The following is a 26,434-nucleotide window of genomic DNA, read 5'->3' as shown; positions in this document are numbered from 1 at the left end:
TGATTGTGATATTGGACTTTGTGCAGTCCCATGTTTCAAAATTGTTCATACCCGGGATGTTTACTAAACCAATATGCAGTGTCTAGTATTACAGTGACTAGTTATATTGCACCCTTGTTAGGACAAATTTCTGTGTTTTTAGGTTGATTACATTAGTAATTAAATTTATTATTTTTTATAGTTATTTATATTAGAATTTATGATTTCGTGTTTCAAACTTTATCATACCCGGGATGTCTACTAGACTCTTGTTTGGAACAAATTTACATACAAAACAATGTACCGCTTTAACATTCAAAAATACTAACATAATCGGACCGCCGGGGAGGTTAAGCTGTAGTGTTCTGGTTCTTAAAGTGCTCTTTTAAGAAACTGAGAACATAGACAGTATCTGTGCACTAAAACCACTTCACTACTGTTGGGGAACCCTGGAATATGATATGTTAGACCAGGAAAATGGGGAAAGACAATTGAGTAATGATGAACTGTGAGATAAAATGTACTGGTTTTTATTTTGTTAAGGGCCATGACCAGCCCTTACTTTGCCCAGGTATAGGATAAGTACACAGAAAAGGATCCCCCTTGTTTGAAAGCAGTGCATGTGAGCCAGTAATTACTACATGTTAAACTGTAAGAATGTCTAATAATCTCTCTAGCTGCAGTCGCACGCCAGTTACGTTTGTAGTGCGGCGCGTGTTACGCACGTCACTTCCTGGATTCCGAGCCGCTGGTTGTTTATAGCAACGCTCCCAGACAGCTGCCATGGCTGCTTTACAGAGCTGGCTCATTGTGCTCGCTATCCGCTGGGCAGTGCCGTGCGTGTCAGAGAAGCCAGGGGACTCTACCTACCTAGATATAGCCGAGATCGAGGAGTGGGAGGACACGGCGATATCTTTACTGATGGACAACGAGACCACCCCCCTGGAGGGCACCTCAGTATCCCCCTATAACACAGAACAGGATCACACTCCGACATACTACGCTACTACAACAGCAGCCCCACACACCACTGAACACACTGACCGAGGGCACTCTCTCACTGAGACTCCAGGGACCAGCACCACTGAACACACTGACCGAGGGCACTCTCTCACTGATCTCCCAGAGACTCCAGGGACCAGCACCACTGACCGAGGGCACTCTCTCACTGCTCTCCCAGGGACCAGCACCACTGACCGAGGGCACTCTCTCCCTGATCTCCCAGAGGAGTCTGCTGTTACCCAGCCCCCATTCATCGCCAGAGACACTGAGCTGTCAGTGCAATCTCGTGCTGTGACCCTCCCCTCCCCTCTCACCAATGGTAAATTATAGAAAAGCTTGGCTTTCGAGCAGCAGTGCTTGACTGAATGTATTGATGTAATTATTTAATAAATTCTAATAAATACATGGTTATTTACTGAAACCTAAATTGTCTATAATGCAAAGTGAATGTAAGATTTTACACCAAAGTAGCCGACTGAAAGCATAGCGCATATGTAGATTTTGGCCCAATATTTTGAAATTCACTTTCAGAGTTATTTATTAAAGTAAGAGTTGTGGGGAATTCAAAGTGAATATCAAACGTAAGGCCAAAATAGCTGAATTGGAAGGAAAAAAAATGTTGTCAGCGAAGCTTCCACTATAATTGTTTTGGTCTAAAGTTTGAAATTCAATTTAGCTTCCTGACAATTCAAACTTTAGTGCATAATCTTCTTTAGATTCCTGATAGCACTCACTTTGGTTCAAGGAACACTAAAGTCACCTAGATCACTTCATCTCAGTGAAGTGATCTGGGTGCAATGACTCTGTCCTTTTTAAGGAACACTAAAGTGTTGAGCATCAAAACCTGTATTCCTAATGTTTTAACGTCCTTGTCCCTAGTAATATAGGTCCCCTGTGTGTCTCTCAAAAAATAAAGCTTTTTACTTAAAGCCGTTGTCCAATCAAATGCACCTTATTGAGGAGCATTGGGGACCAAATGCCCATGCGCAATGCCGCCTCATAGGAAAATAGTGACTTAATGCTTTCCTATGGGGGCTTTTGAGTCATGTGACTGTTTTACTTAGTCAATACAGCGGAAGTACCTTCAGTATCTATCAGTGCAGCATTCACTGAAGGTCTGTTTAACCCCTTAAGGACACATGACGTGTCTGACACGTCATGATTCCCTTTTATTCCAGAAGTTTGGTCCTTAAGGGGTTAAACGCTCAAGGTAAACCTTGCAGTTTCTGAAAAACGGCAATGTTTTACCTTGAACTGTTAAATTGACAAGACCACTGCACACATGCCACTTCATTGAGATAAAGTGGCATCACTGACTTTTGTGGTCTTCTAACTCTGCAATATCAAACAACAGATTGCAAAATAAAACATCTCTAGTGACTGTAGAGGCATTTCCTCTACAACAACCAAGTAGAACTCACTAGAGTGTTGTTGCTGGTCATAAGAAAGCATTGACTTCAATGCTTTCTTATAAGAAGTGTTTTTTTCAGGTTTTTACTGAAAAGGATAGTGCAACTGGGGTACTATAGCGTTGACAATACAGGTTTGTATTCGTAGTGCTATATTGTTCCTTTAGTAACACAATGTGATCCCCCCCCCCCCCCCCTCAAGATTCTTGTTAATTGGAATAATAGCTAAACATGCTTGCTTCTTGTAGGTGTAAAACAATATGGATTTACAAACATGAGGCCAGGTAGTATGTAAAACATGGAATAAAGTATGGAAAAATAATCATTTTTTTCTTTGCTGTAACTGGATTCTTCATTTTGTTCCTAAAGTTTCCAGTCTGTGTGTTTGTGATCTGCTCGTGGACCAGTGTGATGTAAACTGCTGTTGTGATCCAGTCTGCACTGCTTCGGATTTCAGTGTCTTCTCTGGATGTTCAATTTCTGTTGTCACGTAAGTGCGCATGTATATGTGTTGAGTTTGTTATTTTAATATACTTCTAAGCATGTTTTTTTTGATTCACGTGGTTATTCAATAAACTCTGAAATGCAGTGAATTGAAATTCAATCTTCAAAATGTAAGGTAAACAATAAGCAATATGTAATTATATCGGAGTTGCCAAATTTCTTCAAATTATATATTTTGCCATGTAGATTTCAGTTTGCTCCACATCATATTTTAGGTAAATAACCACATATCTAAGTTTCTATTAAATGTCTTGTAGGGATAGTTGCGCCAATTTGAAGATGCTGCATATGAACATTTCTAGACTATCGTCTTTTTTTTTTTTTTTTTAATATTCTTTATTTTTAATGCCCAGTGAAACAGATACGTAGTGACAGTGATACACGGTGCAAAAACAACGCCATTAATTACATACTAACATACATTGCACAAAGTTTTTTTTCAATTCTTTATTTTTCATTGTGTAAGTAATAACAATGCCTCTTACACTGCCACGACAGCACATGCAAGCATATTTTGACACGGTTGTACATTTGTATGACAGTTTGGTCTCGGCACAATTTTTAAAAAATTATAAAGATAGACAAGTTGTTATACCAGGTTTGCTGCAGGTCTAGTCAATTTATAGCATTTAACGTTTTACAAAGAAGAGAGGTAATAGACGTGACCTGCATAAAATAATGATTAGCACTCTATATGACACGTTGAAGTTACACGGGATTAAGTCCCAGGCTATAGGTCTCTATGCATTCTGCCAGTGCGTTAATATATTAGCTAGAGCATAATAGGCACAAGTGGAACATATATGTTGGTAAGCATGTTAAGCAGTATTAGTAGTACTAGGAGATAGGTAGTATGCAATTGTGGGTACTTTGGTTGTCATTTGAAAGAAGTGCTCATATGCCCTAATGAAACTACAGATTTTTAACTCAGGAAGAAAACAACAAGTAATGAACGACAGGATAGCATTCGTTTTTGTGTGACTGTATGCCATAGTCCATAGTTATCGTGGGTGGCCATAGAGTTTGTACAGTTTAGACACTTTACCCAATGCCTGCCTGTGGGTGTACAGTGTCCTGCAGCCATGTTGCTTGCCACAGGCTTACCCGGCTCACAGTGGATCGGCAGGTGGGAGCTATCGGTGGAGGAGTTCCACCCGGTGCCTTCTTGGTGATGTGCCTTCTGTTGTATCCCCACCGATGTCGCGGCGGTCTCTCAGAAGGGTTCCCGCCTTTTGCTCTGTAGCAGGCTGGGAGCGTCGTCGTCCCGGGGCCATTTTCCAACACTTTTCCGCTTGGGGATAGCTTGTCGATGGCGGGAGCTGGGTGATGGTACGTTGGGCAAGGCGACTTTTGGCTTGCAGGGCTGTTCCCGTTCCAGTTTGTCAGCTAGTTTTTCCCAAAATGCTGCAAAGATGCGCTCTAGCCGCTTCAAGATATCCGGCTCCTCTGTGCCGTGGCTTGTTATCCATGTGGCGTCCGCCATTGTAGTTTGCCCAGTTGTTGCGGGCTGTCCGCGTTGTCCAGTCGGCTGCCCGCAGTATGACCGGGCTTTCTCCCATGGTTGGACCGGGATAACACCGGTCTGGGGGGGGGAGGGGGGGGGAGTGTCGTGTCTCCCGGGTCGCCAACGAGAGGACGGGTAAAGCGTCCGTCTCTCCCCAGATCCAGTGCCTGCAGGCCGCGGTTGAACATCTCGGGTTGCTGTGCACCGATTCTCAATCGAGAGGTATCAGGAGATTCAGTGAGGCTCTCTGATCTCAGGTATGGCGAGCTCATGTAGATGCGAGCTTTTAACATTGAGTTTTGGGCGATTTTTCAGTTTTGGCTGCAGGAGCTGAGCAATAGTGTGTCTACTCAGGAAGCCAGTCAGGCTCCGCCCCCCATCGCACAAAGTTTTAGTACCCCACAAAGCTGAGCTGTTTTTTTTTATGAAAAGTTGGGTAAAGCATACATGACGGACAGTGCTAATAAACAGAAATGGCACAAGTATAATTCTAGGCTTGTATGGTAGATAGGATTAATTTTGCTAGGTTAACACGGATGAGTAATTTATCCACTGAGATCAAATATATCACTATTCTGCACTTGCATTTAAAAGGAAATCAAAGAAGTAAGGTTGATACAGCAAGCATCATAGAGCAGACAGGCTTAATAGCTCAGGGACAATACAGGGGAAGCCCCTATTACTCATGGGAGGTCAGGCGATGTCTGTTCTGCAGAGCCGCTGAAACAGTGCGTGGGAGCCTTATAAGGTCAGGATCATGGCAGTGTCCAGTACGGCAAGCAGAATCTCATGCTGGGGTCTTGGTCTTGGCCTCTGTTGATTTCTCTGCCATGGAGCATCAGGAGCTTCTCTAACTGGCGTCCGCTCAGCTCAGTGGTCCGGCCCCGCTCCCCCTAACTATAGTCTTTTTTTTTTTTTTTTTTTTAAATAAATATTTTATCTCTAAAATGTGTGATGACATGAATGTTTAAAGGGGCATTTTCACTTGTCAGTTTTTAATATTATGTTTAGTAATCCCTTATATTTAAGTAATGTGTTTACGGTATGTAAGGTCTGAGATACAAAAAATAAATTAATGAAAATCACTATTTGGTAGATATACAGCCAATGAAAATATGTATGCATTTAATCATGCATTTTTTTCCATATAGCACATATAAAGAAAAAAAATGCATTCTCAGCAGATCTCTTACCTGCAGCCTTTGAAAGCCCTCCGCTTCTTCTACAGCACAGATTTTCTTTTGCTGTCCAATCACAGACTTGCCAATGTTGCTCAACGAGAAGCCTTTGCAAGGTATGTGCTCTGGGCAATTGCTGCCTCTTGAGGTTAGTTCCACTGAGCTAAACAACCAGGAAGTAACAGGACTGATTATCTGACAGCCAGGGGTGTAAGAAGGTTAATTTATAAAAGTGGCAATTTCTAGTGAAATTTGCCCTTTTTATAAAATGGGGGAAAATACATACTCCTCGCACTTAGCAAGTTAAAGTGCTTTAGGTGTTTGAAGTGTTCTTTTAAAGGTGTACACTAAAGACCATAATCACTACATCATTTTATAGTGGGTTTGGTGACAGCATTCACATTTATTCTGTGTGATACCAATTTTTAGTAGTTTGACAGTAATTGAAGGACCCACGATGCCTGTGGCCCAGCCCCTTTTTCGGTATTTGGCTAATGCAGGTGTTCTACTTCAGAGAGCCCCAGCTAGTAATGCCCAACCAATAAATCCCTTCCAAATCTGGATGAAATCAACATTTGCTTGTGCAGAAATGTAACTTCTGTAATAATAGTATGCTGAGCAAATGACTGGGCCACGTACTCAATGGGGACACCTGGGTTGTGTCCAACTTGACAGAGAACCTGTCACGGTTGCCGTTACCCTTCCCCCCAGGAAACAAGATACCCACAAAAGTAAGGGTCCAAAAAGCCGAATTACTGGACCTTAGAGTGTCCATATTTAATGTATTACAAGAAAGAATCGAAGTCAAGAATAGCTGAGGTCAGGAATACATAGATAAGGATACATGAAAAACAAGCCAGTTTAGGATACCAAAAATACACAGGTCAAAATACAAGCCGGTTCAGGAAACCAGAAATACACAGGTCAAACTACAAGCCATGTCAAGATACCAGAGGTTAACAGAGTCAAAACGAAACCAAGGTCAAAAACAGGAACTCAAAAGAGTTGCAGGAGCACTAAACATGTTACTGAACAGAAACCACTATAGGGCAATGAGTAAGGGCCAGAACAGACTTTAAATAGGTTCTCATTGGTTCACATCATCTCTGCGTCTCCAAACAACATGGGGTTACCTAGATGACACAGTCCCTCTAAGGGCGTGATGTCATGACTTTCACAATTTATTTTAAGGGGCTGTAGTTCGGGCCACGTACCAGCAGAAAGAGTCGTTTGCGGGACCAAATGTGAGTCTATTTCGTATGCAGGCTACGTGGTCACTCAGTCTGCTTTTTCAGCTTTTTGCAATATGAATGGTTCACATCTAACATTACTTTACGCAAATATAATAGTCACGTGCCATTGGGGATATGATGGAAAAGCTGTCTTATTCTGACCCAGCTACGTGCTGCAGATTCAGCTTGTTTTTGCAGTAATTTGGTTTGTTCCACTTCACTCATCTGGTGCGTAATGGTGTTGAGATCACTGTACCCGTCCTGATGCTGCCATTAGCATAGAACAATAATAATATATTATTTAGACCTGGCAGTGTTTTTTTCCACTCCTCTATTTTTCAGTTCACATTTCAATTGAGTGTCTTAATTGTACAACACACTGTGGAAAACTGCTGCAGTTATTCACTGGCTTGATATATGACTCTTAATTGCAAATCTGGGAAACAAATAGCATAATTTGACCCAAATTGAAATTCAGGTATTCACTAAAAGCAAATTGAGACGATATTTGGAGAGTATCTCTGAGTGTGCAGTTATCATTTGAAACAAACGGATGGCTACTAAAAATAAGCCAAGATGTTTCCTACTAACTATAGGAATTCAAACATTTATCATACACCAAACTGACACATTCAGAGATTACTGCTTGCTTGCGGTTTGTAGACCAAATAACATTTAGTTTGCTATTATAATTTACTTTAAAGGACCACTATAGGCACCCAGACCACTTCAGCTTAACCCCTTAAGGACCAAACTTCTGGAATAAAAGGGAATCATGACATGTCACACATGTCATGTGTCCTTAAGGGGTTAATGAAGTGGTCTGGGTGCCAGGTCCCTCTAGGGTTAACCCTGCCTGCTGTAAACATAGCAGTTTCAGAGAAACTGCTATGTTTACCTTTGGGTTAATCCATCCTCTAGTGGCTGTCTCATTGACAGCCGCTAGAGACGCTTCCGCGCTTCTCACTGTGATTTTCCCAGTGAGAAGACGCCAGAAGACGCCATTGAGAATGCTTTCCTATGGATTGACTGAATGTGCGCGCGGCTCTTGCCGCACATGCTCATTCAGCCGATGATGTCCAAAGGAGGAGGAGAGTCCCCAGCGCCGAGGGAGCCCGGCGCTGGAGAAAGGTAAGATTTTAACCCCTTCCTCCAACTTCAGCCCGGCGGGAGGGGGGCCATGAGGGTGGGGGCACCCTCATGGCACTATAGTGCCAGGAAAACGAGTTTGTTTTCCTGGCACTACAGGGAGTGCAGAATTATTAGGCAAATGAGTATTTTGACCACATCATCCTCTTTATGCATGTTGTCTTACTCCAAGCTGTATAGGCTCGAAAGCCTACTACCAATTAAGCATATTAGGTGATGTGCATCTCTGTAATGAGAAGGGGTGTGGTCTAATGACATCAACACCCTATATCAGGTGTGCATAATTATTAGGCAACTTCCTTTCCTTTGGCAAAATGGGTCAAAAGAAGGACTTGACAGGCTCAGAAAAGTCAAAAATAGTGAGATATCTTGCAGAGGGATGCAGCACTCTTAAAATTGCAAAGCTTCTGAAGCGTGATCATCGAACAATCAAGCGTTTCATTCAAAATAGTCAACAGGGTCGCAAGAAGCGTGTGGAGAAACCAAGGCGCAAAATAACTGCCCATGAACTGAGAAAAGTCAAGCGTGCAGCTGCCAAGATGCCACTTGCCACCAGTTTGGCCATATTTCAGAGCTGCAACATCACTGGAGTGCCCAAAAGCACAAGGTGTGCAATACTCAGAGACATGGCCAAGGTAAGAAAGGCTGAAAGACGACCACCACTGAACAAGACACACAAGCTGAAACGTCAAGACTGGGCCAAGAAATATCTCAAGACTGATTTTTCTAAGGTTTTATGGACTGATGAAATGAGAGTGAGTCTTGATGGGCCAGATGGATGGATTGGTAAAGGGCAGAGAGCTCCAGTCCGACTCAGACGCCAGCAAGGTGGAGGTGGAGTACTGGTTTGGGCTTGTGGGGCCTTTTCGGGTTGAGGATGGAGTCAAGCTCAACTCCCAGTCCTACTGCCAGTTTCTGGAAGACACCTTCAAACATGATTTTCATGCAGGACAATGCTCCATCACACGCGTCCAAGTACTCCACAGCGTGGCTGGCAAGAAAGGGTATAAAAGAAGAAAATCTAATGACATGGCCTCCTTGTTCACCTGATCTGAACCCCATTGAGAACCTGTGGTCCATCATCAAATGTGAGATTTACAAGGAGGGAAAACAGTACACCTCTCTGAACAGTGTCTGGGAGGCTGTGGTTGCTGCTGCACGCAATGTTGATGGTGAACAGATCAAAACACTGACAGAATCCATGGATGGCAGGCTTTTGAGTGTCCTTGCAAAGAAAGGTGGCTATATTGGTCACTGATTTGTTTTTGTTATGTTTTTGAATGTCAGAAATGTATATTTGTGAATGTTGAGATGTTATATTGGTTTCACTGGTAAAAATAAATAATTGAAATGGGTATATATTTGTTTTTTGTTAAGTTGCCTAATAATTATGCACAGTAATAGTCACCTGCACACACAGATATCCCCCTAAAATAGCTATAACTAAAAACAAACTAAAAACTACTTCCAAAAATATTCAGCTTTGATATTAATGAGTTTTTTGGGTTCATTGAGAACATGGTTGTTCAATAATAAAATTAATCCTCAAAAATACAACTTGCCTAATAATTCTGCACTCCCTGTATAGTGGTCCTTTAATTTGTGTGATCTTTACTGCCATCTAGTGGTGAAATGCAGTTTACTGTACTTTATGAAGGTCATATTTGTTTACGTTTAACAACAACAACAACAACAAAAAAACTACAGCAAACATTATATTTACATATATCTACTTCTAATGTTAGTGTGCTGATTTATTGAACTAAACTTGCCTCTCACTTAGCGGCATTCTCGTCTTGCTGCAGCCGCCACTCCTCCTCCTTCTGAGTTCATTTTGAAGATGATTTTAGGCAACTTGGTGTCCAGGCTGTAGTGGTTATGATGCTTAGAATAGCAATGTAATATTAATTTATAAATGTGGTTACTTCCTGTATCTTGTTATATGATTATTTTAATATTCGATTAATAAGATGGTCAGACTATAAGCGGAGACTAACAACACATTAGCATGTTGTTTGCTTTCTTTTCCGATAGATGGCGCACATATCTCTCCAGTGACTCATCTGTGTTTATACAAAAATTATATGATACTGCAAGCTGCACTGTCATCTGCTAGTTTTTTCTAACTTTATGTACATAGTGTAACTAATGTCTCCTATGTGAACTCTGTCATGTGATAAGAGTGATTTTCTGTAGAAAAGACGTTGGAAGTGATAAAGAAGTATTAGAAGGTGAAAGCATTGATTGTATCAATAAAACATTAGACCAAGCCCTTATTGATGTTTCTGCTATGCAGCATCCTTATACCAGTCCCCCCCTTCTGTACTAAATCCCAGTCGTCCCCCTCTATACTAAACCCAGGCCCTTGTTTAAAAAAAATAATAACAATATTAGCCAACAAGCAGACTCCACTCACATTGCTGCTGCAAGTATGCGACTCTGGACCTGGAGTCCAGCCTCTGGTATTCCCCCCAATGGCGCCATCCGCACCCTGTGCCAAAGCAGATCCTCCTTCTACTCCTTGAAAACCTGTGAAGGTGGAGAAGGTAATTTGACGTGGCATTTCATGCCTCCATGCACCTCCAGGTCCTCCACTGTCCAGCCGCGGCCATCGCAACACTCTCCAACAGACAGGATTTGTCTCATTCCTAGGCTTAAAGTTATTTATTCTTTTTTAGTTATTCATTTATTTATTTATTTATTATGGTTTTTTTTATACTTTTCTTTTTTTTTTGTCAATCTTTGTTTATTAGAATATTTTTCAAAAGTATTAAGTGGTACAGAAAGTAGAAATAGAATAGAATTTAAACAACACATTAAGGTAAGTAAATACATCCTTCAGGCTGCTACCCCCATCTAAACGTACACATCAGGGGTTATGTGGCTGGGTATTTACGTGCGTTGGTGGTTGGACTTTTGCATGACCCTTAGTTGTCTAATTCGCTAAGGTTTACTGCGCCTCCTTTGGAGGGTCTAGGGGGTATGGAGGTGTTACAGTTCTATATTTTCTGTCTCTGTCCTACATCCCAGGGCTCCCCCTGCCTTTTCCCTGTGTTTGTTTGTAGCGTGTGTCAGGTGTCCCGGTGTAGTGCGGATCATGTGGATAGCCCATCTTCTTCTGTATTAACTCGTCTGTTCTCTCTACCTATTGTCTGTCCTATGTCACATGCCCCTAAGGGGTGTTATGAGACTGTCTAACCCGTTCGTGCATGGTATGTTTGCCTCCAATTTACGCACCCTCAGATAGAGTCCCCACTATGTGTCCGAGGTGTACCTTGCCCCCTGTGCTTTAGGCGCCTGAAGGAGGAGTGAGATGCCGTGCTGGTATCATTGGTCACTATCAGAGTGTCAGCCATGGATTGAGTTATCGAAAAAAGGCGGATGTACCCTAATAGGTAGGGTCGATAGGTAAGTTCCGCTGTACGTACGTGAAGGAAGAGATAGAGGGAGAGGCACAGTGAAATTAGTGATAGAGAGAAAGGAAGGGGGTGAGAAACAGGCTGGGTTGAAACGCCCGGTCCCGCGGGCCGCCCCCGCCCATCACGCCGCGAGCAAGCCCAGGTCCTCCACTCCTCCTCTTACCCGGCGGGTTTGTTTTCTATATATATATTTAAATATAGGGTAAATTGCGTAAGAGCCGGGATGAGGACAATATGTTGAGGTAATTGACAGTTATAGGGTAATACCTGTACTGTGTTATAATAGTATAATAATATATTGTTAACTGATAGGTCGATTGTTTTGTATGTTTTTGTTTTATCTTACTATAATGACAGCTGGTACAGACAAATTCGTTGGCATATTATAACATTGGTATGGAAACGGTAACATAGCACATTTTTGTTTTTAAGAGTCAAATTATGTAACAAGAATAATAAGCTGGTCTGTGGTGCCGCGACAGCATAACAAACATAACAGACATGGTAGATATCAGTTTCCATTGCAAGGCATATTACAGGAATGCACATTTTTGTGATATAGTAATCATGCTTGTAACATGGTGTTGTAGGAGCCCTATTCATTAATGATACTCGCAGATTATAACAAGTGAAAGCTTATGCAGGGCGTGCATGGTAGTGCCACAGAGGCAGTCTATGTGAGGTGCTCAGACATGAGTTGTATAAGTATGCAATATGATGCATGTGTATGAGTCGCAAGTGTGAGAGGGGCGCAGGGCTTAAATGAGGCGCCAGGCAATCCGACCCTTCAGCTCGATAATGGCAGGTGGCAAGCTCTCTGGAATTATGACAAGTGGGCTAGTGAGACATTATGATGCTATCCAAAAGATTAGTTAGAGATTGCAAAACAAACAAGAATGTTAAAACAATGAGAGTCCCGGGTGGTTGTAGTTGCGTGCACCGATAGGTAGTAACTATCCTCTGGCACAGAGCAAATATAACTTCGGTGGTAACTATTCTATGGGGGCGTAAGGAGAGAAAGGGACAATAAGACAGGAGACAATTGAACCCCTAAGGTATAATCAGGGAAAGTAGGCATAACAGCAGTATGCCGGTTTGTTACAAGTGTCCCGGTTCACCCTATACCAGAGGTCGGCAGGCTTTCAGCATATGTCTGGGAGCATTCAGAGGCGTTCCTTGTATCAGCCATCTCTTGTGTTGCTGCTTTACAGTCCCAGCTGCGAGCAGCCGCTTGAGTTGGCCTCCCGACTTGTCTGCATGCCTGTCCCTGGTCTTGTTGTGCGGGCTGCGGTGTGTAGTCTCGTGAGTGTGCTCGGTATTGCGAGCCGCGTAGACCCTTCCACCTTCGGGTGCCGATATGCCAGGCTTGTTGGAATCTGCCCCTCCCGCTCTTCCCCCTCGTGGGGGTGTTGCCGGGGCCTCCATGCTTGCCGGTGCTCCGATGGGCAGTAGTGGGTGCATGCCCCTTGGGTGTGATGGCTTGTTGTTGCTTTGTGGTCTTTAGACCTGTCCCGGTCGCGGGCTGCTTAGGGTGTACGGCCCTGGCTGGTTGTCGTGCCGTGGGTGTTCTGGGTTCTTCCCAAGGTTTAGTGGCTGAGGCAGCCGGTGCGTACGTGCTAGCTTAGCCCAGAACTGCTCCCACATGGCTTTGAACCATGCATTAGAGGCTGCCTCCCAGTTGCTGGGGGTCTGTTGCGGTGTTTGAGTGATGATGCCATCGGCCACTTTGCTTAAGCCCCGTGGCTCCCTCTTGTCTGCTGCGCGCCCTAGTGCAGCGCTTTGCTGTGGCTGCACCGCCATCTTGTTTGGGCCTGGGCTGCCCTGTCTTGCGGTAGGCGTCGTCGCTTGAGCAGGCTGTGGTGTGGGGGTGATTTGTCCCCAGCGAGGACCGGGATATCCCCCACCGGTCCAGGGGGGGGCAGCAGGGCAGTGTCAGGTCCACACTTACGAGCGGGTCCCATGCCGGGAAATCGTCCGTCTCCCCCGGGCTTCAGGCTTTGCTTGTGTATAGGCTGCATGGACGGTCTGGGTTGTTCCTCGTTGTTTCGGTGCCGGACCGGTATCATTCTGTTGGTCATTCGTTTGTGGGTTAGTCTGTGGTCACCTTGTGCTGCCAGCATCAGCGGGTCGGTCAATAATTGCGTGCTTATGTGCTGCATGGCTGGAGCTCTGGGAATGTGCGACCGGCCATCTTGGCTGTCAGGCCCCGTCCCCCTGTTTTGTATGTTTTATGTAACATTGTGTCAAAGTGAAATTATTGTGAAGAAATTTGTACTTATATGAGTTTTATGTATTTTGTGATAAAACCAATAAAAAATATTTAATATTAAAAAAGCAACATGAGTGTAGATAAGACACAAGTTTGTTAGAAAATAGACACCATTTTTGCAGAGGGTCATAAATATCTTTCTGAAGAGCAGAGTGAGGGGGGAGAGAAGGAGAAGAATTTTATATACCAAGAGATAGATAAGATAGATATATCTTGGTATCCAAATTTAGTAAATGTGGGTGGAAGTATGCATATCTTCTAGTAGTGCTGATTGCGGCATTTATGTGTTGCCAACTGAGGAAAAATGATTAAGTGTACCTTGTATTATCTCTGTTTGAAGTCTCCTTTGATTCAAACAAAGGTTGGGAACCGCTAACTGATTCTACTGTTTGCATTTGTGAAGCAAAAAAAAATCCTTAAAATTGAATTGTAATGTCCCATCAAATGTAGAGATGGTAAATATTCTGGTTGCCTACCACAAGGTGGCATAGATATAATTTTATGTACATTAGATGCAAATGCTTACAGTTGCATCAACTATATAACTAATGGAATTTACCATCAAAAAACAGTTTCATTTTTACTTCATAGTGTTTCATTTAAAGTCATCTCAATACCAGGTGCTTAATATTTTTTTTTCTCATCTAATCTGGAGTGTTGGCTAGTAACACTGTCTGCTAGGCACTCAAGTATTAATAAACAACCATAACATGGTCCCCTTTTGGACACAGTGGGCGAATGACCTTCTACTCTGTCACACATTCAGTGGCGAGGAAAAGTATGTGAACCCTTTGGAATTAGTTTTTCCCTTTTGGATTAGAGGCAGTCCACAATAACAGTGATATGCACCAACACTTGACAGAAAGGCAGGCAGTCAATTAGATTGATTTAGAAGTTAAGCTCCTCCTAATACTCCACAGTATAAAACCATACACAAACCCTCAAAAAGGTCTCCATCTTGTTCCATACTTAGACTATTGGCTCCTCACAGCTTTCCTTAAGAGAAAAACTTCTACAGGATATAGGTCAAGAGACATCTCAAAATTCCTGAAAATCATCAAATCACAGTGCGCTCAAACCAGTGCAATTGGCCCTCCTAAGTTTAAGGAAACCTCTTTAGGGACATTAAATTCAAGTCAGATTGGATAATGTGACCACAGTTGCATATCTACACAGGCAAAGTGGTACTCTGTCTACCTCATTGGCAAGGTTATGTACCAAAGTAAGGCTTTGGGGTCCAAATCTGGATTACCCTTTTAACTTAGCAGGGATCCACCAAAGGGCAAGCTATTTGAGCAATTGGCCATTCTCCGTATCTTCTTGCACCATGTAATTTTGCTCTCCCTAATTTAAAGTGGTAATCAAGATGTGGACTCCTTGCTTGCTGTGCCTAGAGGGGTATCGGCTATACCTCACTGACGAGACATGGCAAGGCTAAAATGTTTGTCTGGGATTGCTGTATCTCTCATGGAGAAACGGCCTGCATTTCGGATCTGGACCACCCTTTTTGGTGGGATCAGTCTGATGTGCAAATGTCTTAGGTTTTCTCTGTAATGACACAAGATGAGCTAAGATCTGAGCAGGGACTCACCAGAGGGCAAGCTATTTGAACTGTTGTCTGTTTTCGTTTTATCCTCTTGCACCATGTTTTTCTTTTTATTTATTTATTTTATGCTGTAGTGTCCTGCTTTCTATTGTGGGCCCCCCCCTGCAGTGTGGGTATTTGAAGGGGGAGTATTGCTAACCTTTCAGCCCTTGCCATACTAGTGTTCATCCTACTGCATTGCATTGAGATGAAGTGGTCTTACAGTGTTCTTTTAGTTCACAAACACACCCTTTTCTGTTTACCAGAGCCATTCTGGAATCCCATAGTTAGTATTTATTTACTTTAGATACATCTGCAGATTTCTTTTTTTGTTGTTTTTATTTTACTTTATTTATTGTTATGCTTTGTATTTGTTTTATTCATGATATAATGTTTTTATTTTTTTCATTTTATACAGAACTGACAGTCGTCTATGTGTGCGGAAAACTGTTCTCTATTCAATCAACTCTTCTTCTGCCACTCCACAGAGAGTTGTCCAAAATGTAGACATAATCAATCCAGATGTTTTCTGCATTCAAGCAACAAACTGTATGTACTTGTATTCCTATACTAAAGAGACATTGTTGGTTCTTCTGTCGTGGTTAACTTTTCTTTTATATAGAATACTTACCAGGAGATCAGAATTTTCATCTAAAGAAGCAATATTATTTTTTGTAATTATATATAAAAGGCATTAATCAAATTTTATTGTCTGGAGTAAGAGTCCGTATGAGTAGCCGACTGATGTATCAGTATCAAACCTTGCTCGCCATAGATGTCTTGAAAGATAAACTTCAAGATGCACACAATGGTTACTCCATCTTTTGGTAGACTCTGTGTGAGCTAAAGAGCACAGAATACAGATTGGATACAAAGCAGAAACAAAGGAATGTTCATTAGATTTCAATACACTTAAAGGTTAGCAAAGAGTCATGGGATGTGTAGTTCTTTAACACCAGGGGATCTACTTTTTTGGACTTCATGGAGTCTAGATAGATGTTTTTAATTCCTTCATAGTCAAGTAAGGGTTTAGCATCTTAAATGGACTGGCACAATGAGAAGACTGTGTGTGCTCCATACTAATTTGTGTAAATAGTGTTTGGTTTTATTTTGCTTTTATTATTGTGCATTTGTTTGTCCTGGAATGTATTGTAAATATCTGTTTATTAAAAGCAGGAGGCATTGTATAAGAAAGACATACTGTGTAAATATTTATTGTTTGCACAGGTGTCTCGGGGATTTGTGTGGCATTAGCAAAATTGATATTGGTCCAAAACACCTTTTTACACTTTAGAAAGACAAGTTTCTGATTTAGTATAAAACATTGACAGGGCGTGAAAACCATGCAGGTTTTTTTCTCAGGAGATTTTAGAGCTTCCCCACCCTCCTCCTGAGAAAATGAGCTCTGAAAAAGAGTCCCCAAATAAATATTTATTTTTAAAAATAAACATTTATTTGTCTCGAGTCTAATCGAGAAGAGATATATACGAGTCATGATGTGTTGAATATAAGATGTAAATATTAACATTTAACCCATTTCAAACTATGCGATAGCTCGGTCGATATCACAGGTTTCCTTTCAGGCATAGTCAACTGAGCTTCTTGTTAGAATTCAATCAGTTCATTACTACTTAATTAGGTAATAACATCTAGATCCCAACTTGGAACTTTAAAAGCTTAAAACATATCTGTCAGAGGTTAGATAGCAGTGTAAAAGTTATCAATGGGTTACTCCTTGTATTCAATTCTGAACAGTTTATTTTTTTTATTTTTTTATTTTTTTTTTTAAATTTGCATTGTACACCTGTCTGTCTTTGCACAGCCATATATATCATAAATTTTCATTTTACTCCCATGGTACAGTTGCAAGAAAAAGTATGTGAACCCTTTGGAATGATATGGATTTCTGCACAAATTGGTCATAAAATGTGATCTGATCATCATCTAAGTCACAACAATAGACAATCACAGTCTGCTTAAACTAATAACACACAAAGAATGAAATGTTGCCATGTTTTTATTGAACACACCATGTAAACTTTCACAGGTGGAAAAATTATGTGAACCCTTGGATTTAATAACTGGTTGAACCTCCTTTGGCAGCAATAACTTCAACCAAACGTTTCCTATAGTTGCAGATCAGACGTGCACAACAGTCAGGAGTAATTCTTGACCATTCCTCTTTACAGAACTGTTTCAGTTCAGCAATATTCTTGGGATGTCTGGTGTGAATCGCTTTCTTGAGGTCATGCCACAGCATCTCAATCGGGTTGAGGTCAGGACTCTGACTGGGCCACTTCAAAAGGCGTATTTTCTTCTGTTTAAGCCATTCTGTTGTTGATTTACTTCTATGCTTTGGGTCATTGTCCTGTTGCAACACCCATCTTCTGTTGAGCTTCAGCTGGAAGACAGAGATGGCCTTAAGTTCTCCTGCAAAATGTCTTGATAAACTTGGGAATTCATTTTTCCTTCGATGATAGCAATCCGTCCAGGCCCTGACGCAGCAAAGCAGCCCCAAACCATGATGCCCGCACCACCATACTTCACAGTTGGGATGAGGTTTTGATGTTGGTGTGCTGTGCTTCTTTTTCGCCACACATAGTGTTGTGTGTTTCTTCCAAACAACTCAACTTTGGTTTCATCTGTCCACAGAATATTTTGCCTGTACTGCTGTGGAACATCCAGGTGCTCTTGTTCAAACTGTAAACGTGCAGCAATGTTTTGTTTGGACAGCAGTGGCTTCCTTTGTGGAATCCTCCCATGAAATCCATTCTTGTTTAGTGTTTTACGTATTGTAGATTCGCTAACAGGGATGTTAGCATTTGCCAGTGACTTTTGTAAGTCTTTAGCTGACACTCTAGGATTCTTCTTCACCTCATTGAGCAGTCTGCGCTGTGCTCTTGCAGTCATCTTTACAGGACGGCCACTCCTAGGGAGAGTAGCAGCAGTGCTGAACTTTCTCCATTTATAGACAATTTGTCTTACCGTGGACTGATGAACAGCGAGGCTTTTGGAGATACTTTTATAACCCTATCCAGCTTTATGCAAGTCAACAATTCTTAATTGTAGGTCTTCTGAGAGCTCTTTTGTGCGAGGCATCATTTACATCAGGCAATGCTTCTTGTGAAAAGCAAACCCAGAACTGGTGTGTGTTTTTTATAGGGCAGGGCAGCTGTAACCAACACCTCCAATCTCATCTCATTGATTGGACTCCAGTTGGCTGACATATAACTCCAATTAGCTCTTGGAGATGTCATTAGTCTAGGGGTTCACATACTTTTTCCACCTGCACTGTGAATGTTTACATGGTGTGTTCAATAAAAACATGGCAACATTTCATTCTTTGTGTGTTATTAGTTTAAGCAGACTGTGATTGTCTATTGTTGTGACTTAAATGATGATCAGATCACATTTTATGACCAATTTGTGCAGAAATCCATATCATTCCAAAGGGTTCACATACTTTTTCTTGCAACTGTATGCTATGAAATGGATGCCAAAGTTTGCATGAGAACCTAGAGCATCACATGGTGCCCTGATAACAGAGGTCCGATGGAGAGAGAGAGATATATTTTTATTTATGTTTTAGTTATGTTTATTGGTGCTACGTATGCCACTATGAACTTCAGTAGTGTCTACTCTGTAGAAAGTGTAAGGAATTTTAAAGCTGGCCACGTTATTCACCAAACTCCAAATTGTAACTCACTCCAACTCTCCTATAGTTATAGTTTGGCTATTGTAGTCTCAAATTTGCTATTTCAATGTCAAGTTTAATGAATAACCCATAAATGTATTTTACAGGTTCAATACTTTAAGTAAAATAATAATATTAAAGTAGAGGTATACAGATCTAAATGTTGATTGATTTACTATGCTTAATACATGCTGATTGGTTAGTTATCCTTCATACACCTATATATATGCTTTACATGGTGTTTGCCTTTTCCTCCCTTAGATGAGCCAGCGTTGTCCTTTATTACTCCTGATGTTCCATCAGAGTCTAACTTTGATAGTCTGCTGAAAGAGTTTGGGGGAAATGTATTTAATAATGAAGAGAACACTGCAAATTTTGTTGGCTCCACTCAAGCACGCACAGCCACAAGATACGAGGTAAATACGTGTGTATTTTCATATTGTGCAGGCCTGTGGAGCGCACAAGCCCTATGGTTACACAAGTCCATTGCAAAGATGGAGGGTACCGTGACAATACTGCTCAATCTCAGTACTCATAGTGAAAAGTGTGGGAATAGCTTAACTACGACATTCAACTGTGTCCCTGCTCAGAATGCAACCTGCTATATGATTATCATCTGACATGATACACTAAAGAAGCAGACAACAAATAAATGTTGCATTGTGAGTGATTGTGAGGTGAGTTATTATAGGTTAAAGAGGGCCCTGCTCAAACGAGCTTACAGTCTATAGGAGGTGGGGTATAAAACACATTAGGACAGGAAACCGCAGTCAAATTATGTGGGAGTGAAGCAGAGCTGGAGGAGAAAGAGGAGTGCTGCCATTTAGGAGAGAGCAAGAGCATTTTGTGTACTCAAGAATGCCCCAAGTGCATTTACACAAACAAGTCTGGTGCCTAGTTCATTCATTAAAGGAACACTGTAGGGTCAGAAACACAAACATGTATTCCTGACCCTATAGTGTTAAACACACCATTTAGGTGGCTGGCCCCTACCTTAAAAGCAATTATAACATACCTTATTTACAGCGCCGCGCTCGCCCCGACCCAATCCGCCTCATTATCATCATCAGAATTGCTGGGCAACGAGGCGGGATGGGGCCGGGGCCAAACATCATTTTAGCCACTCAGCACCTCCTCATAGAGATACATTCAACCAATGCATCTCTATGATGAAAATTCATCGTCCCAATGCAGAGCGTGGAGATTCTGAACGGCAGGGCTGCTTACTGTGCAGCCCTGAGCCAGGAAGCTTCTCCACTGGCCATCTGAGGAGTGGCCACTTGGCGGTGCCCCTAAAGTGGTTATAAACACTGCCTTTTCTTTGAAAATACAGTGTTTGCATAGAAATGCCTGAAGGCAATGATCATACTCACCAGAACAAACACATTAAGCTGTAGTTGTTGTGTTGACTAGAGTGTCCTTTTAACTGGTAATGCCATAAACTGAGACACACCACATAAAAAGACTGAGATCCTCCTCAAATACCTCTTCTTTATAAGTCCTTAGAAAATGAAAACATCTCATAACCCCTACCATAAACAAAGTGCTTTGGCAACGCAGGTATCTACAATATTGACAAAATGAAAAGGGGAATTAAAATCTCTCTATTTTACTAAAGTGAATTTAAAATGTAAGGGTAGAGTAACTGAATGCATAGCTTGCTTAGAGAAATTTTTCAGGTCGGCTATTTCGATTCTAATGTTGAAATTCACTTTAAATTTTCATTTTAGTGAATAAGCCTGTCAAATCTCTACAACATGAAACATGATTTTGGCTTCATTACTGATATCATCTGAAAAAGCAAGTCGGTGATAAAAATGTTGAGAGGGAGATTCGTTTACAGTATTACACAAATAATGAGCAGATAAACCATCAGAACGGAGTACTCCTCTCTGAACCAGGAAAGGATACTTTAAATGTCGTTATTATTGCAGTTGATTAAATATGTGTATATACAATATAATGCATGGTACAAGTCTTTACATTTTCAAATTTCAGTTTAGAAATCAGTAATGATTTTCATTGTGTTTTTATTTTTTTTTTACATAGTATGGATCACCGATCTTAACTTCAGACTCTTTCTTTAAACTTCCTACTCCACTGGGTACCAACGCCTGCACAGATAATAGTCCTATAGGTAAGATTTTGTACTTTCTATTACTTAAAACTGAACAATAGTTCATACTATCCTGGATTTATGAGAATAAAAATCCACTCTGATGTTTCCAAAGAGATTTTTCTGGATAAAGTTGTCCATGCCTTCCTGTTGGTAGTCTTATAGCCTAGTCTTGACCCAGTTGCTCACAACATTCATACTCTGCTTTACAATATAGTGCAAGCTACAGTGGTTATCTAAATGTACGAAACACATCACAGTAATGGAATCTGGTAAGTAGTAGGTTAGAAAATAGGAAAATGACTATGGCACAGCTAAAGAATTGGGCTCCTTACTGCCAAAACATGTTTTGTTTTTTTAGGCCAATCTCTCTCCTATCACCTTTCTCATGCTTTGTTCCTCTTCTCTTTACACATCCATTAATGGTTGCCCCCTCTCTGGGTCCGGGGGTGTGATACACATTGAGCACAGTCTAGTCATTTGTGGTCCAGAGACGCTAATCTTGCTAGACCTCCTCTGAGATTTGTGTATCCCACCCTACTCCTGTATTTACCTGCCTGGATAGGCACATACGAGTACCACTCAAGTCGCTACTGAAAAATTTACATCTACACATTGTTACGGCTCCCGGCCAGCCGCACTGCGTGTCTGTGCCCGACCGGCACGACCGCGCCGATAAAGCGAGCTTACCTGCTCGTCGGGGAGCCGGGAACCGCTCCTCCACATCTTCTGGGTAGTGTGCCCAAACCAAAGATGGCGCCGACCATGCGGTCGCGTCCATCAAAGGCACCGCCCCGAAAAGTTATACAGACGTGCGCGTGACACCACCTGACCAATCAGAGCCCAGAGAGGGATATTTAAATCCCTGATTTACCCCAGTACCCTGTCGTGGTTTCCAGTTCCTGGTTTCCTGAGAGTGCGTTTTTCCCTGTGATATTGATATTCTGGTATTCTGATCTTGGCTGTTCCTGGTTATTCCGATTTCTGGTTCCCTTGATTTGGCTTGTTTAAACGGTATTGTGTATTTCTGGCTTCCTTGACCTCGGCTTTCCCTTTGACCATTCTCTATCTCTAATATATTAGTCCGGCCATTCTAAGTTCTGGTTTACGTTCTGTCCTTTTATTTCCTTTCTTATTTCTATGTATAAGTTTACATAGTTTCTGCGTGTTGGACCACACTAGCAGTTGTGACACACATATGTAAATGGAAAGTTTTCCTTTATTGTGGTTTTATGCAAAAACGTCTTGGAAAATATTGTTCTCTTCAATGAAACCTGTGTGTTTCTCTTTCTGATAATTAGGAAGTTGGAACCTGTAAGTCCCAGATTTTCTATTGACCTTACTGTTTAACTGACTCTTCGCATATATCTTGTCTGCTTTCCAATAAAAAAGATATTTACCAAAAAAAAAGAAGTGGCGGCATCAAACAGGGTTGGAAATTATGATAGAATCTACCACAACAGTTATGTTGGATAGATTCTAGTACAGAAGCCACAATGGGCCTAACCCAGTGGTTCTCAAACTTTTTAGGTTCAAGGCGCCCTTAATATTTCAGTACCCCAAGTCAACATTTCTAGGTTGTATATCTGAACAGTGCTGCAGCATTTACTGGCGCTATAGTGTAATGTACAGTGTTGGTGTATGAAGGGGTGCTTGTGTATAGTTATTGTGTTTGTGTTTGTATGTAATGCTTGCGTTTAATTGCAGGGGTGTGTCTAAAAGTAATGTTCACTTTTAAATGCGGATGTACATTTGTCTGAAGAATTTGTGTTTGAGTGAAGGAGTGTGTTTGTATATATATATATATATTTTAGTTTGAATGCAGGGGTGTGTGAATGTAATATTTGAGTTAGATTGCAGGAGTGTGCTTGTATGTTGTGCTGGTGTTTGCTTGGATGTATGCACATACACTACCACATACATACTTACTTTCATATATTCATGCACATTAACTCACAGATGCATATAAATACACCTACACATACACACAAATTCATATGGACCGACACATACATACATATAGATATACACACATGCACCCTGACACACACAAACATGGATACATGCCCACACCATGACACAGATACACACACTGACATAAAAACACACACTTGTACACAAACTTATTCACACACTCATACTCACACACACTCACACACATACAAGTGATTTCTTTTTTTAATATCTCCAGCCACCCTCCTGTCAGCTTACCTTATGTGCCAGGAGGGTGGCTTGGAGTCCTGCTGCTGGTGGGAGTGAGGGGTCTGGAGCTCTTCAAGCTCCTCTCCCCTCACACTGCCGCTGCCTCCTCCCGCGCTGTCTCCCTGCAGGATGCTGGGAGGAAGTGACAGCCTGTACCATATCACAGAGAGCATAATGCTTACCTTTAGTTGTCTAGGTTACAGTGCACCAAATCCCATGCAGCAGTTATCATTCAACACAGTCATATTTTGTTTTGCTTGAGAAAAGACACAGGGATACTTAATATTTTTCTTTCCAAAGGAATCAATACTGTTAAAAATATTACTAAATTATTTATCTACAACCATTCCATAGATTTAAATGGTTACCTCTGTAGAGAAATCATTTGGAAAGTTTGTCTTTTTTTCTAACAGTATTGAATAATTTTAAAGCTAATTCACTTGAGGTCTTGTTAGGAAGGGTGACACTAAAAAGATATGGACATGTATAATCATGCTTCAGTTTTTCTCCTATTCAATGTTTAGCTCTATTTTGTTTACCTGTTCACAGGTTTCCTCATGAATCAAGATTTCAAATGTAGTCGAAACACAGCGATAACTCAATGTCCTACTGTATTATCTCTTAGGACATACACAGATGTTGGCATTTTGACTGTAAGTATGCAGGAAGTGCCTCACTCAGTAGTCTGATTTCTTTAAACATAATTCCAAATATATACTTGTCAGATCAAACACATGTATTTGTTTATTTATTACAGGTGCCAAATTCTCAAATTGTGGTAAGTACAATATTATTATTATTATTGCCATTTATATAGCACCAACAGATTCCGTAGCGCTTTACAATATTATGAGAGGGAGATTTAACTATAAATAGGACAATTACAAATAAACTTACGGGAACAATAGGTTGAAGAGGACCCTGCTCAATCAAGCTTACATTCTATAGGAGGTGGGGTGTAAAACACATTAGGACAGGAATTTGCAGTCAAATAAGGTGGGCTGCTCTTTAGGAGAGAGCAAGAGACGGGTATGTGAGGTAGAGGTTACTCTGAGAGGTCATAAGCTTTCCTAAAGAGATGGGTTTTAATGCACTTCTTAAAAGATGCAAGACTAGTGGAGAGTCTGATGGCGGTAGGCAGGCTATTCCATAGGAAGGGAGCCGCCCGCGAGAATTCCTGCAAGCGTGAGTTGGCCGTACGGGTGCGGACAACGCACAGGAGGTGGTCAAGGGCAGAGCGGAGAGACCGAGAAGGGACATACCTATGGATCTGTGAGGAGATATAAGAGGGGCTAGAGTTGTTCTTTATAGGTGTGAATTAGTACCTTGAATTGACTCCTATAGCATACAGGAAGCCAATGTAAGGACTGGCAGAGGAGTGAGGTGTGAGAGAACCGACTAGAGAGGAAAATCAGTCTGGCCGCAGCGTTCATTACGGACTTATTTTATGCTTTACTTGAAGTCAAGATCAAATAACAGTTTTACAGCAGGAAAAGTAAGTGCACATGTCAAGTATCCACTTGACATCATTTTCTTTTTTAATTTTAAAATGTAAACCACATAGGAAGGAAGAGAGAACTCTGGCCGTGCATGCGCCTTCGGCTCCACTCAGGAGCTGATGGCGGGGGAGGAGAGGTCACCAGCGCCAAGGGAGCCTGGCACTGGATTAAGGTAAGTGGCTGAAGGGGTTTTAAGCGCCGAGGGAGGAGGGCTCTCCAAGAGCCTATAGTGCCAGGAAAACAGGTTTGTTTTCCTGGCACTATAGGATCCCTTTAAGCCAGCCAGCGACAATATGCTTACCTCAGCTGGCTGAAGCGCAGCACCTTTTGGCAATTCAGCAAGCACTCCCTTCGTCTCTCAGAAGATTCGCTTTCGTGGGCTAGGAGTCAACTGCGGTAGATACCCCACACCCTCATAGGGTCTTGCAGTAGAGGCATTGTCTACCTCGGACACCGCAACCCGCCGAGAACAGTGCTTTGGACTTTACCCAAGTTCAAGACAGTGGGGATATGGTGACAACTTGTGCAGGCCTGGGGCTGGTATGATGCGGTTACAGGATTCCGAGATGGCTATAACACACAGCTGACCATGCATAGGCCATTACTTAGCAGGATCATGGGTTCATACCGTTTTATTTAGTGCCCTCAGCTTAGCCTTTGATTTGTTCAGCCTTTTGTTTTTCCTATTCATGCTACCAAGCTTACTTGTTCTCTCTTAGCAAAATGTGGCCTCCAAGTGGCATATCTTGTGGTCATACGCATTCTCTGTTTTAGTTAGATACCACCACCTCTAAGTCTCTGCAAGGTGCAAATTAATTGTTTTATTCTTGTTGTTTACTTCTCCTTTACGTTGCCTATATTATCTTACATAACTTTCATTCCCTGCTTCTTATAGCAACATACTCATAAGTACCTGTGACTACCTGTTCATGTTCTGGGTGGTTAGATCTAAGTGGATGAGATCAAATCGTGGCTATGTCTAAATTGTTCAGTTGCTCAAGAAATATTTTCACGAAATTGTGCAATTCTCTCATACATGTATTAATGCAGATGTTATCACTTATATGATATTCAATCTATGTATTTATCGCATATTCTGTGTAATTACCATCACCTCAATAAAAATGATTTGCAAAAAGAAAAACTTTTCCTAAAATGTAGTTGGGGGAATTATAAGTGGTTCTGATGTTTCAACAACTAAAACTCCTTCCCTAACATAATATTTTTGTATTTTAGATTAATGTTACAGTAACATCTGTTACTCTGAAATCACTAAATGGGACTCTCACACCAGGAAGTATTGCTGATTTGGATAACACTACACAAAATTGCAGCTGGGTGGTTTTGGAGGTAAGTTCTTTATGTTTATATTTTTGTATTTGTATTTTTTTTATTTTTTTTTATATGTATAAACTATCATAGCTCAAAAATTCAAGTCCCATACTACTACCAAGGCCTTCATTTTACTTGCATACTAATAGATGGTTATAGCTCAATATTCCAATTATTTAGGCACTGCCAAGTTATCTCTGTTGCACCTTACCACCTGTTGAAGGGGTACTACAATCATTACCAGTGTGAGTCGAAATGTGTACTTCTGCCCACACACAAACAAAACAGTCATGGTACACACCCGTTTAAATTAAAAGTAAATTACATGCCATCTATACATGATGTTAGCAGAAATAATAGT

At 41.4% G+C, this 26,434-nt stretch overlaps 1 protein-coding gene across 1 annotated transcript in view; it reads left to right on the top strand.

The window, feature by feature from the left end:
- Positions 1-725: 725 nt before the first annotated feature.
- TCTN1 (tectonic family member 1) overlaps positions 726-26,434 on the top strand; it is a 42,113-nt gene continuing 16,404 nt past the window's right edge. The window contains exons 1-8 of the mRNA XM_063454244.1: positions 726-1,300; positions 2,760-2,880; positions 15,649-15,779; positions 19,186-19,340; positions 20,974-21,061; positions 23,792-23,895; positions 24,000-24,020; positions 25,978-26,091. Coding sequence (XP_063310314.1) covers positions 763-1,300; positions 2,760-2,880; positions 15,649-15,779; positions 19,186-19,340; positions 20,974-21,061; positions 23,792-23,895; positions 24,000-24,020; positions 25,978-26,091 — 1,272 coding nt within the window. The 5' untranslated portion in view covers positions 726-762. The remainder of the gene's footprint in view (positions 1,301-2,759; positions 2,881-15,648; positions 15,780-19,185; positions 19,341-20,973; positions 21,062-23,791; positions 23,896-23,999; positions 24,021-25,977; positions 26,092-26,434) is intronic.

Source organism: Pelobates fuscus, chromosome 5, assembly GCF_036172605.1.
Source record: "Pelobates fuscus isolate aPelFus1 chromosome 5, aPelFus1.pri, whole genome shotgun sequence".
Taxonomy (NCBI): Eukaryota; Metazoa; Chordata; class Amphibia; order Anura; family Pelobatidae; genus Pelobates; species Pelobates fuscus.
The sequence above is the reverse complement of the archived record's forward strand: the minus strand, read 5'-3'. Positions and strand labels throughout refer to the sequence as shown.